The sequence below is a fragment of the Centropristis striata genome, chromosome 15, assembly GCF_030273125.1.
Source record: "Centropristis striata isolate RG_2023a ecotype Rhode Island chromosome 15, C.striata_1.0, whole genome shotgun sequence".
NCBI lineage: Eukaryota > Metazoa > Chordata > Actinopteri > Perciformes > Serranidae > Centropristis > Centropristis striata.
Window position 1 is genome coordinate 8,464,993 of NC_081531.1, and position 14,697 is coordinate 8,479,689.

The 14,697-nt window shown below is 39.9% G+C and overlaps 1 protein-coding gene across 1 annotated transcript in view; it reads right to left on the bottom strand.

Moving 5' to 3' along the window:
• Nucleotides 1–14,697, bottom strand: part of med13a (mediator complex subunit 13a) — a 91,543-nt gene that overhangs the window by 43,604 nt on the left and 33,242 nt on the right. The window contains exon 5 of the mRNA XM_059351653.1: nucleotides 1,935–2,080. Within this exon, the coding sequence (XP_059207636.1) occupies nucleotides 1,935–2,080 (146 nt within the window). The remainder of the gene's footprint in view (nucleotides 1–1,934; nucleotides 2,081–14,697) is intronic.

Here is a 14,697-nt window from a genome sequence, read left to right on the forward strand (position 1 = left end):
AGATTAACTTGTGTTTTAGTAGATGTTATTTATTAGATTTATCGCAAGCAGTAATGTTTGTACAAAAAAAATGTTTATGTTTGTTTGGCTTCCTGAAAGTAAAAGCAGCTGCAGCTCGTCAAGCACCTTTCAATACCTGATTAGTATTGGGCGTGTGGTTTCTTTGGCTTTTCTTTCATGAATGAGACCAAAGAAAGCTTTGACTCCTTACGCTGGGGACACTGATACATGGTGCCTTCGGGTTTTCTTTGCCCCCTTTTTGTTTTCACCCTTGACAGCAGAGATGAAACCACACATGACTCAACAATGCAACCTATTCAAGGAAAACTAAGTTTGTGAGTGTGGAGAAAAATCTCTCAGCCAACAATACATTATCTAAATTATTATTATTTCCAAAAACAAAATTTATAGCTAGGCGAAGCCAAACAATACACGGTTTAGGATGTTTAACTCTGGTGCATTTTCATTCAATAGAAGACTAGTCTGAAAATAAAGAAATATTATTATTTGGTGATTTATCACTAAATGTTTTTATTTATGGGGCTACAGTATAACAGATCCTCCTATGGTGACCCTACGTTTAAGATACAATTGCAAAGCAGAAACAAAGTGCAAAAACAATAGGCTACAAGTCTTTCTGGCCTGGTGCACAGTGTACAAACATGTAAATGTCAGAGGATTCTTCGGGATTCTGTCAGCTGATTATGGCCTTTTGTTTTGGAACAAAACACAATTAAAGAGAAAACCAAAAGCATGGAAGAGTAGTACTGTGCATTTCTTCCTCCAAAATCACTGTTTGTTCATCTGCCATATACATACTAGGCAGAAACAAACTTTTTAAAAATGACAACCGAGGCAAATTTCCACATAATTACATATCAGGACGAGGATACATTGAGTATTTGTTTCTAACGGGCCCAAAGGAGGCTGCATAATTCACAGAGGATGGAGCGTTTGTTGTTGCTTTAACAGGGTTCATACAGCTGAGGGCAAGTTAGATTTAGGACTTTTTTAATGCCGCTTTAAATGTAATTTATGACCAAAAGGAAACTACAATAAAAATAAAGGGAATCAATTACTTAGAGATAATTTTTACTGATTGTTTATTGTAACATAAAACATGACTTCTTTGTCTCCTGGCTGAGACGGACGTAGAACAGAAGTGGGAAATACCTGCTGTTTGTTGTCAGCCTGCATGTGGGTTTCCACTACTCTGAGTTTGAAAAAAATTGCTATACACAAGATATGCACAGCCTTGTATGCATTGCCTGGTACTGGTTTCAGCTATACCACAGATTCTTAGTTAAACAGATAATGAAATCTACAAACAGTCGATCCTCTGCTCTGAGCATCCCAGTCACAAACAAAATATGAGTGTTGTTGGTTCTGCTGTCCTGATCTGCATGATGTTTATGCATGAGGCATTTTTCACATTACTGAGCTTTCTTTTAAAAAAAAAGTTCTTAGATAGAAGATTTTTTAAATACTAATTGTTCTAAATTCCCTTTGTGACCAGCAAATACACCCTATTAATCTCTTAATTTGATTATATTGATAATGTTGATTTAAACAAGTTAATAATTTATTCAAGCACTTTTTAGTTCAGTCTGTTTGAGTCGGCAGTTTACAGGGCAGCTATGTTTACGTTCGGGGTCCTTAGAATCAGCACGTGTTGAACAATGAGTGTGTGTACTAACCTGCTACTGAGAAAAGGTTTAAGATGAAGAAGTTAAACGTCAAAACGGTGTCCTTATTCCCTAACCGGAGTACGCTCACGGGTGAAGAGTCCCAAGCACAACACTTTCCCCCTATAGTTCTTTAATACTAATTTAGGCCTTTATTTCATATTAAAACGGAAGAAACGGTGCATTTAACCTTTACCAGTGCATTCTGACGTGCCCACAAAGAAGTAGTCTAATGACCTGGAGACTCACCTTGGAAGGGGCTGGACGCTTGCTGAGCCAGAGTGAGGTGCTCCTCTGTTAGATGGTAAACAGGCTGGTGCTGGTTGATCTCCACACTGGTGCACACGTTGCTCTCGCCGTGCAAGAAGAAGGTAAAAGCGCAGGATAGGTGCTCACTGTGAGGAAGAAGAGAGAGAAAGAAAGGAGCCAGATGAGTCATTTGGGATGGCGCTACTTCAATATGCACCCTTGAAAAGAACTACTATGTGCAATGAATAACTCCAATAGAGTGCGAGGTGGAGAAGTGACTGCTGCGGGGGGAAAAGGGAGCGGATCAGATAGTCTAGTTCATGTTGCTGCTCACAGAGAAAGAAAAGATTTGGCAATGAGAGGAAAGGTAGAGACAGAAAATATGATATAAAAGTCTCTTTTTTTTTTGTCAAAGGCTACAATGGAATCTCTCCTCTCAGTCATATGCTGCAACATGACAGAGACTTTTGATAGGAAAGATTAAGCCAGAGATAGAGTAAAAGAAGACGCTACTAATCTGTGTGCCCTCTAGAGATACAAAGATGCCTCATAAGCCTGTATCAAATCGTTTTGATGGCTGGACAAGTTAAATTCTCATATCTGCAGACAATAGTGAAGATAATCTAGCACATTGTGAAATCCCTTCAATAAACGGCACATATGGGTTGGAAATCTGACTTTAAAGACTTAAGCAGGCTGTGTGAAGGTTAAGATGCAAGTCAACACACAGCGCTCACAGGTGGTTTGTGTGTGCTGGTGCTTCTGTCTGTCTAGTGTAGATAGTTCTGTGTGTAAAACAAAGGGGCAAGCCCTGACTAACCCTGGCTTTCTGGCCAATACGCTCCGCTACAACAGTACCTTCTCTCTCTCTGCTCACAACAACGCCTGCCTGTGCCAGTCTGACCTCAACAGCACACAACAAAAGTGACAAGTTGAAGAAGAAACGGAAAGCAAGGACGAGGCAGACGGAAGGAGAAAGGGGCAGAGCAAAATGCAGGCCATTGTCTGCAGGCTTTCCTCTCTCTTTCAGCCCGGTCTCGTCCATCACACACACACACACACACACCCCGCAAACACACACAAGTCGCACTAACGCAGAGAGCGCGAGAGACAGCGCAAGTGACGGATGACCAAATGAAAGTGGACGCTGTGAATTTGGAAGTGGATCAAAGAGGGCTGCCTCCTCCGAGGATTTGGTTAAGCAAATATCAGTCTTCTCTCTCTGTCTCGCTCTCTCTGGCACACCTACTCTGCAGAGGATTAAAGACAAGGAGCATAGAGGGAGAGCAAGGCAGACACAGATACGAAGAGAGAGAAAGAGAGAGAGAAAGAGAGAGAGCAGCGCACTTCAATAAGATAATACCACCTACGTAGTGGAGAGGTGCCCTAAGCCCCCCAGAGCTTGACATTCATCTTTCACTTTTTTTCTGTAAATGAGGAGGTGCTAGTTAGTGAATGGCTATGAATGTATGATATTCATATTCTACAGCTGGAAGCAAGTAGGCTAATGAAGGTGAGTCAGAGCCAGAGAATGGCTTAGATGTGCATTTATTTAGGTCCTGGGCTGCTACTGTCATGAAATTTAAGGAGAGGTTCTCATTTTTTCTAGTCCAGTTTGCCATTTGATTTCATGGGACTGACAACTATAGGGCTGGGCGATATGGAACAAAAGTCATATTCAGATATATTTAGGCTGAATATCGATATATACCCCAATATTTTTATTTCAAAGTTAAAGCAAATGCTCAGTCAAAGCCAAATATGACATGTCACAAGTAGTTTTATTGAAACAGGAGTAGCTTCTTCTTTTTTTTTTTTTTTTTAATAAATCAAAGCTCCTTAAAGTGCACATTTAAATAGAAAAATATCTTAACTAAAAATAGCATATGAAATTAAATCAATATATGTATATGAGAAAAGAATAACAAACATTACAAAATAACTAAACATGACAAACCCCAGTTAGTGCAGCATTTATAATAGAAAGAAAATATTTTTTAACTATATTGATATATGCCATATGGTCTAATTCCATATCACGTTTAAAAATATATCGATATATTCTTTATATCAATATATCACCCCGCATCTCCTTTCTCCATGTGTCTGCTCATATCCTCCGGCTCACCTCTGTCATCTGGGTCAAACCCATAATAACCCCAAAGATATTGAAAGATAAAAGGTATTTTCTTCTACACAAAGACTAAGTTGTCCATGCTGGCATTTCTCTGGCATGCTGTGACATAACTCCCCACAATCTACTTCTGCTGCCCGCCTGGCGGTCAGATTGCCGATCTCTAGTAACTATGATTGGACGATATGAAAACAGAAACGATCACAAAGCCCCACAGACTACACACTGATAATATTACACACTGGCATCATTTTGTCTGCTTCTTTTCTTTTCATTCATCAGCTCAGCTCATATGTTCATCAAATAAAATAGATGGATGCTACAATTATAAACTGAAAGGGTCTGCTCTGTACAACAGCAGCAGCAGAGTCAGCACAGAGTACCAGGAGTCTTTTAAAGAGGCAGATGTGGCTCCTATGGGCATTGACTACAATGTACATCATGGCAGACAAAATCAGTCTTAATCCTGTCAAACTTGACAAAAAACAGCTCTCAGTTTTGATGTTAAGCAGAATATGAGGCGACTGAATTCAACAAATGATGTATGCATCTTCCAAAGTTATGGTCTCTTTACTACTAAATTTCCTCTTTCATACAAAAAGGAACTTTACTAAAAAAGACCAACTTTGGAAGATATCCACTAAATGTGTCTAAGGCTGCTTTTGAACCAGATCTGCACTGCATATAAAAACACAGTCTCTCCGTTGATGCAGCTGCAAATAATGCAGGGTTTCCAACAGAAAGGTTGGACCTGACACAACTTTTGCCAGATCATAATGTGACACTAAACAAAACGCTGTGTTGGCCAATCAAAAACATGTAAGCGCACATTCCAGGTAGATAACTTCATAACATGAAAGCCGTATTTCTACAGTTTGCCTCACTACTGGCACAGTGAAAGATAAAATGATTGCTGCTGCTTTCCAGAGTTGCAAAATCCTGTCTCATAATAATTGTATCTGCAGAGTTTTGGCATCTGATAAGCCTTCAAACTCGGGTACATATCCCCACCAACTCACTAACTTGCATCTTCTTGTAATGCAGGGCTGTTTTGGGCCTGAACGCCCACTTACTGAGACTGCTGGAGCCTCACATCAGCCTGAGATGAACATTTCTGCATATAAAAAGAATTGTGGTTTGCCCCATTGTTCCTAACTAAACATTATAGTTGAGTTAAGAAAGGATTGCTTCATGGTGAATATGAACGGTGGGAATGAATGCAAAAAATATATTTTAAAATAATCCTTAAGAAATCAGCACCTACCCTTCAAAAAGGAGGTTTAACACAAACAATACAGAGCAGATTAGGTTTGATTAGGATGTGGAGCAAAGTACTGTCAATCTGATTTCTTGGCTTTCTCCAAACCCATAGCAAGCATTCTCTTTATTGATTAATCTGCTCTTTATTTTCTTGATGATTAATCATCAGAAAATAGGGAAAAATGTCCATTATAGTTTGGCAAAGTAGAACAGAGATACGTCAACAGTCATTTTTCAGCCATTTGCATAAAAAATTACCTTAACGAATAAAAAAAAAAAATCATTTTTCTGTCAATGAACTAATCAATAATTCCTCTGATAGCTGCAGCTCTAATTGCATGTAACAGATTTTTCAATGAGCCCATTTATAGAATAATAAAACTTTAACAAGATGGTAATTTTGGTTGTCATTTAAATGAAAATGTGGCTCGCCCTTAGAAAAAGCCCATTCGTGTTTGTAGTGTTTTCTGTTTGACACACAAACACTGAGAGCATAGACCCCTTTGTTTAGGAGGTGTGTCACGACTGCTCTGTTGTTGAAGTAGTAAATGACACCAGACTCCTGCGGTGTGTCTGGGGTGTGCGTTTGTGTGTGTGTGTTGTGTAAAAAAAAACCCTCCAGTCCTTTGGCAAGGCATGTCACACAGCAAAAGATAAAGACGTGGGTTCGAATGGTAGCCAGGCATGAGTCTTCCTCATTAGCACTGCATGGAGCTGGATGCTAGAAGCCTGACGAACTGGGAATGAGGGTGCTGGGTTATTTAAAGCTCTCGTGAAAGGAATAAACCATTTTTCAGGAGATGGATGAGCTGGTTAGCCTGTCAAGCAATGTCCATGTTGCCATTACAATAATGTATAAGCTGACCAACAGGCCATTGTGCGAACAGTGTGGTGTATTTATGTAGAGGGAGGAAAGGAGTGGAAACGGCCTGGAGAACGACGAGGGGAGGGAAAGGAAAAAGCGAGTGAGATATAAACTACAACAGAGGGAGACAGAGTGTGTTGTTGTATTGTGCAGACATCAACAGAACTGCAGTCTAGCGTTCTCCGCTCACACGCAAAGAAAACCTGACACTACACATTCACACACATCTGCGTTTGCAGGGCACTTGTAAGCTTGAGGTGGAGGGCTGCCATCTGTGGCTCAGCAGGCAGAAGTACAACACCACTCTCTCACACACAGTATCACACCAGATTTAAATCAATTCTTAACAAATGTGATTGTACAGAGTGCTCTGTCGGTGTCAGCTGATTGGTTAAGAAGATTAGCAGACATGCCAGCTGTTGACATTAAAACTGTCACATGCTAAATGATCACATTACTATCCAGTAGTGATTAGAGGACGACATGTTCTATATGAAAATATCACTTTACGTATTTAAATGTCACCTGATGAGTCTGAAATCTGTTTGCCATCTTGTGTAAACATCAGAGGACGGCTTAGCGATTTTGCTTATAGTAATATTTCAGGTCACATGAACGCAGGAGATAATCCTGTTTGCCAGCCTCGATAAATTAAAGCTTTATACACTATTGACCGGCAGAACGTTTAGACAGCTCACCTGCAGAATGATTGCTGACAAATGTCAACAGATGCTTGGTTAGCAGTTGGCCAATTAGCCACCACAACAAAAACAACAGCACATGACACATTTCCTCACCGCTGTGTCTCTCACTGACACACAAAAGGAGCAGGGTTTAGTCAAGCTTGCAGCCTATTGGATGTGTCAGTCTGTCCGTGTACAGGAGTGTTCACTGTCGTGTCCACATGTGTGACATACACAAACATGCAGCACCGTGCCAAATTCAATTCTTCTGCAAACATCCACGGCCTGCTGGTGAGGCAAACATTAGAACACACACACACACACACACACACACACACGCGCACACCCCGGCATGTGGGCTACACGTACACCGGCAAACAACAGCTGGTACGCATGGTGGGAAAGTGTGTGTGTGAGTTATCTGAGATTAGGTGAGCAGGTCAAGTGTAGGTATGGGGGAGGCTTAACACTGATTGAACAAGTAGTTTATATATATTATACAGGCTGAAGGGACTATTTTTGTGATTCCAAATATTCATACAGTCATGGAAAAAATAATTAGACCATTGTTTTCCTCATTTTCTTTGTTATTTTAAAAAAAAATGTCATGGTTTTCTTGATAATAACCAAAATCATTAACAATAAAACCATGGAAAATGGTTACATATCAACTCTTAACACTGTTTGAACAGGTAGTTTCTATATATTATACAGGCTGAAGGGACTATTTTTGTGATTCCAAATATTCATACAGTCATGGAAAAAATAATTAGACCATTGTTTTCCTCATTTTCTTTGTTATTTTAGACATTTTTTCACGGTTTTCTTGATAATAACCAAAATCATTAACAAGAAAAACATGGAAAATGGCTACATATCAGCTCTTAAATTAAACTCTTATGAGCTATTTTTCTTGTTATTATATTTGTCCCAACAAAAATGTACCTTTAGTTGTACCAGGCATTAAAATGAAGAAACTGAACAAGGGTGCTGTTTTTAGATGTCATGCAGTCACACACAAACAAAAATCCAGTAGTTCAGGAGCATCCTACACAGAAGGAAACTTCTTTGCAAATGAAGCCTTTTCAAGCTTTTTAAAATTAGAATGCAACGAGAAAAATACCATCTTGTTAAGATGAACCAATAAGTTTTATTACATAATAACACATTTTTTTATTAGATTCTAATTACCAATGCAGTCATATGTTTTTTGCTTTAAAGTCGCAGCTGGTAAATGTGGAGCAAATTCAAATTTATTTTCAAATATATTTTATATTTTACTCTACATACTGCTGGGTAACTTGTTTTACCCCAGGGACCATAATTATTGATATAATAAAAGTATTTATTTACTGACTATAATTTGTTTTGTTAATCTAAACCTGCAAATGAATTAATATATAAAGCTGTCAGATAAATGTGTTGCAGTATAAAGTGGGCTGCCTTATTATACATAAGAGTGTTTGTTCAAGTTTGTTCTTGTTAACTCCAGACAGTGAGAAGTACCATCAACAGTAAGATATTTAGAATACTCCTGTTAAATGGAAAACAGAGAACCAGTATCCATCTGTCTCTCCAAACTGTCAAAGCTTAAATATGAATAGTCCCATGGCAGTTTTACATCAATCCCTTTCAGTTTGCTCCTGTATCAAAAAAATAATAATTTTCTTGGTATTCAGCTGAAAAGAACTTGCCTGACCGACCAACAAACGCATTGTGAAGCTATAGTGGGGCGTCTGTGGCTCAGTTGGTAGAGCGGTCGCCCACTGATCGGAAGGTGATGCTGCATTCATCAGTGAATTATTTAATTCCCAATGGTGGCAGGTACCCTCAGCCACCAGTATGAATGTGTGTGTGAACAGGTGACTGAGCAGTCTGTAGTGTAAAGCGTTTTGGATAAAAGCGCTATATAAGTGCAGTCCATTTACCATTTACCAGTCAGTCCTGTACTGAAAATGAAGACAGGCACCCCTGTAATGTTCCCCGTCTGCCTTAACTCCAAATTTAATCAAAATGAAATTATGATTAAATTTGAAAACTATTTCTTACTTTGCCTCAGGGTCCCCAGGAACCCCCCCTGAGGGACCCCCGGGGCCCCTGCTCCAGGACAGCGTCTGTTAAAGTATGTCGAACCTGCCTCAAGACTCAGGTTCTCAGGGATTTCAGAATGTCATCTCCCCTGCAGCGAGATACTGCTTCCACTTCAAAAAAGGACAAAACTCAAGGCCAGTGTTGAGCAGCACAGAAAACTGTGCAAGTGTGTGATTAAAACACCACCTGTCAGCAGCACGCTCTGCTACTGGTCGCACAAACCCCTCTTTAAACTACCAAATAATTCTCATCTTGTTTGTTTGCTCCGTTATTAGAGGAATTAAATGCATCTTAATGATGGAGGGGAAATATGAGATACAGCAGCCTGCAGCGTACCCACGATACTCATTTAAACAGCCTTCAAAACAACTAGATACTTGTCAGAATGCTGTTCATTAATGAGATGTATGGGATCACATGTTGTTTTCCTCTATCTCTCTCTCTCAGTCATGTTGAGAGAGAATATGAAAGAGGGAGGGTTACTGTTGTAGCCTGACAAAAAGCCACAAGATCTTTTAATCATCTTTTCTCTCTCCGTCTCCACCTTTCCTCCCACTCCGCTCTCCTCTGCTCTTCATCTATTAACTGGCAAATAGACCGGGCTGCTCCGTGATCTGCTCTCCTTTTCTCTTCTCCTCGCCCGTCACACACCGCGTACGCTCGCTCGCACGCTAGCGCGCACACCACTGTGATTGTCCACAGAGGCACTCCCTGCTCCACCTCTCAAATGCAAATGGCCGGTGGCCTTTGGCTCGGTAAAGGAGACAATAAGATAATCCAGTGAGGATTTGGAGTGGGGCCCACATACAAAGGAGGGCAGGTGGGCACATTTGCCTTCAGCTGGCATGCCATGGAAATGAGGTGCCAAAGGCCAGCGGCGACCTGTGCGGCGGCAGAGAGCCACGTGGGACTGACAGCCTCCATCAGTGTCACTTGGACGCTCCGCTGTTCAACGCACAAACACATGAGCAGCCATCCCCGAAAGTTTTGTTCTGACGCTTATCTACAGAAAGGTATATACGTTACAGCTTGTTTCTTGGCAGTGCACACAATAAGTCTTCTGACATTTTACTTTATCTGAAAGCTTCCTCACTGTACAGGCACCAGCTGACACACAGCGGCACAACAGCATCCTCTCTCAGGCTGCTTTCTCGTTTCTAGATTGCATTGGACACGATATTCCGTTTTCCTCTCTCTAGGAATGCAACTAAGGACTGTTTCATTAAGAATTGATTTGCAGATTATATTCTCGACAACAATTTCTCCGATACTAAAAGAATGTTGCCTTTGGTTGGTTATATTACTTCAGAGCCCTTTCACATTTTATCTGAAGAATATGAACAACAGAAGATTTAAAGTCCCACAGGCTGGAACAGACTGAAGAACTCTTGTTCCTCAGTGTGTCAAACCACTAAGTGTACCTGGGTAAAACAAAAAAATTGTAAAAAAAAAAAAAAAAGGGAGTTATTCATTGATTGTACTGCATCAACTTTAGGGTAATATCTAATGTGCTATATGTTTGTGGTATGGTTTTGTTAAAAGTTGTGTTTTGTATTTTTGCATTTATGAGAAAAAAACAGTTTTGTAAAACAGCAGCATATCATCACAATAGAAGAATAGGAACTTGCGAATCAGATTAATTGTTGTTAAATTTTCTATGGATCAAATTGTCAATCAAGCTGGTTGATCGACTTGAAGGAATTAAGTTAGCTTGTCATAAATATATATTTAATATCCACTGTAAACCTTTTTTTGACAAACTGCGGACAGCTGCAATGATGAAGAGAAACAACATTGTTTTTACTGAATATAACAATGACTCTGAGCAACACCATCTCATTATCTCCTGTGAGTTATCTGCACACAGGCTTGCCAGCAGATGAATTTGTGGCTTGTTTTTACAGCAAATGGCAGCAAAAGCAGTTGCCCATGTAAACCCACAGGGACCAGAGCATCCCAATTCATTCATTTACTGTCTGGGCTGCTATAAATCAATGTGCGCTGTAATTTACGTATCACAGGATTATGATGTTGCTGCCAAATTTAATGCATTAGTGAAATTTTCATAGAGTTTTATTTCCCAGGCCTGTAAATTTTGTTGCACTGTTCAGAAATATGTTGTTTCTCTTCTTTATGTATTGTTGTATCACAGCTTGTAGTGATTTTTGGGCTGTCTTGTTGTGTTTAATTCAATGAACTGTTTTTATACGCCTCTCGGAAATCTTTGATTAATCAACATTTTTTACTGACAATCACATAGAGGGGTTGCAGCAGGATTTTACTGCTGCTGCTGCAGCTATAATCAATCTGTCGGACTTTTATCTTGTTGCAAAGGATAAAATGTAAAAAAAAACAAAAAAAAAACGAGATTGTTATTGCTGTAAATGATACAGAACTGACCATTAGCTACTGAACAGTTTCCAGCTGAGTCACAATTTCTTTTAAAGCATCAGATAAATGCTCACTCACACACAGATTTACAAAGGGAATATGAAACTTGATTTAAGGTGAATCAAAAGTGAAACGGAAACCACGGAGCCCGGGGTGAAGAGGACAGCTTGTGAAGGATATGAAGATAAAGAGGGGAGAAAAAAGGCTGCAGAGCTTTAACATTCCATAATGTTTGTTGGTCTTGGCCGGCCGCGCTCTAACAACTGAGCTTCCGTTTAGCCGCTGTACACTTCCTCAGCACAACAACAGCAACAACAGCAACAACAGCAGCAAGTGTCCTTACTGCTAGGGAGAGTCAGCCTTCCGTCTCTGGCCATTTTGCACCGCTGGACACAGCAGTCACCTCTGCTCTGTGGTGCACATGGATATCTGCCATGTGCAGCAGCTTGTTGTTACGATCCGAGGCGTGTAAACATGTTTTGACTGGTCATGCGCTGCTGCGGTGACAGGACACGGTGACATGGGCACCGTTTCTGGCACAATAATATCAAACAATGTTTCAGGAATTAAAGCTTACAATAACAATCAGCCACCACGTGAAGCCGGATAAATTGTTTCTGACAATAAACAGTGAGGTAAAAAGAGACTTGTTGCCAAGACACCATGGTCGGGGATCAAAGCTTATTCTTGGAAGGAGCAAGGAGGCGGTAGAGAGCTTGCATTATTGTTTAACCCTGTGAACTTCCAAGCAGTTTCCGGACTTTTTTTTGCTCCTGTCACATTTAAGTCACTGTGGCCTTGTTTTTCACCATAACATACGAGTCCTGCACCTCTATGGAATCAGCAAAATAATGGCATGGAGAAAAAAGAAGAAAAAATGTCTTTTGTGCAGTGTAACACAGATATAATGCTACAAATCATGAAAACAGAAAAAGTACAATATGAATCTATATATATCTAATCTATATATAAACACACAACATTTGCCAACAAGTGGTACCAATCTTTGAAAGAAAGAAAAAATAGGGAGTCCACATGCTATACATATTGAACGTTTACATTTTTACAACATCTACATGCAACCTCTCGTGTTCACTGCAAAATGCAGTTCTGTGCATTTATTTCTATGCATTTTTGTCTTTTGACTTTCATTCATAGCTTCCCAGTTGCACAGAGGAGAGCAGAACTTAATGTTATCTTTTAAAAGAGAATTTGACAAAATATTGCAATTTTAAGCTTCTATTTGGAAGCATGTATCACAAGTAATCCATTCAAGGACCATCCGATTGAAAAGCAGACTAGAATGCCTTTTCTGTTTACAGTTTCAGCGTATGATAAATTGGGTATTTTTGGGCAATATTTCTTAAGAAAACATGCTTATCAAACCCGCTGTTGGGTTTTGGGTTCAGATGGTTAAATGATAGCTATAATCAACTGGCTTTCATATCAAAGCCACCTTATGAAATGCCGATTCATAAGAATGGTACAAACTTTCATTTAATAATGAGGCAGCATTTTGTTTGAGAGCGAGAGAAAAACAACTAAGGGTGGAGAGAGGTAAAAAAAGAATGAAGGTGGTAAACAGCATTGAATTAGAGGACGCGTAGCGAGGGTGATATAATCTTCCCTACTGTCTAGCCACCTGACCACTGGGAAACAACAGCGCTGTCTGCTGCCAAAGTAACACAAGCACACAAACACACGGCGCCCAGAGAGACGCAGCAGCTCCGGCTCTAGCACACAGTTCACACGGGAGACTAGGTGCGAGAGAAAACACTGAACTAAACTCTTAAGGCCAGCACATTCACTTACACACACTCAGAGCTCTATTACTTTGAATTGATTTCCCTCTGCCACAAATGGAGAGGGGGTGAGCCTCTTTATATATGTCAGATTAAACTTGGAAGGGAGATAGAAAGAGATAGAACGACAAGCGCATAAAAAGAGGAGAAATCCGATCCTCTGCAAGTCTATCATAGCCACACACAGATACAGCTGGAGCCAGCTAAAGATAATACTGACATAACCCTGACAACAAGTCAGGTTCCAGCTTCCTCCCAGTTTAAACGCACACAAATGCAGACACACACATACACACATGCAGGCACACACCAGGGTTCCTCTAATACACCTGCTGTCAGCTAAAAACTTTCAGTCTGAGCCAGGTACCTTTGCTCTTGTGAAGAAGGAAAAAAATCAGCAATTACGCTCATTACCATGTTCACATAATCACTTTGCAACTGCATCGTGATTGTGATGCCACATCTGTTCCTTCTTGTGAAAGAGGCACTTAGTATATCACTGCAGTGTGCATTTAATAACCAAAACATGCACTCTGTTCAAAGAAACGTAACATTCAAGCAAACAATCCTTAACTGTGTAGCATAAGCGGTGAAGAACTACAGCTGTGGTATGTACGCTTGTTTTAAGCCATGCTCATGTTGAGTCATTAGGTCATCATGCCTTTAGTAATATGAGTTGTGCAGTTGTAATAATAAAGGTTCATTACCCAGAGCCGTGGCCAATTAGTCAGCGTCATCCTGGATTAAAGCAACGCTTCTGCAGTTAACATACAAAGGAAAGTCCTACTTTTGCCCTTTTTCCGTTCAAATTAGCTGAAACGCTTTTAGAAAATCACGTTATACTGTAGTTATTGTGGTTTTAAATGTGGAAATGTAACTAAATGCCTTAGCCAAATGTGTGGGTTTTCCTAACAGCCTCCCAGAGAAATGAGTAAAGGTCAACAGGGCGACGTAATCTCTTTGTTTTATTGAACAAATTAATTAACTGTCAGACTAAATATCAGAGGGCTGGTGACTCTGTGTGGTGAAATTAGACTTTAATATTAGTTTAACAGCTCATGGTGCATGTAATCCTTTACTGGATTTAAAATGAAATGTCTCAAAAGTGACAGAATCAGATGTGCTTTATTTTGTTACCCAAAATATAAAGCTCAATTTAAGAAAATTTGTTTTGATGCCAAATTAAGCAGAGATACATACACTTTCAACAGTATTAACTGGCAACAATAGCAACAATGGATAACATAGGTTTCCCCCATGTAAATCGGCTATGTGTGTTGGCCTCAGTACGCTGCAAGAAAGAGGACTAATCAACAGAGTGTTGACTTCTCTTAGTGGAAAAATAAGTTGTTGTTCATGCTCTGTGCATGGCAGTGGAAGTTTGCTTGTTGATGCATTGAAAACATCTGTTACACTAATCACACTCTCAAATAATGCTGGGCGTAACGCTGTATTGAAACAAGTGTGTGGCAGAGAGGTAACAACAACAGATTTATAAATCAAACGGCTCATTCAGCAGCACATCACAACAACTGAC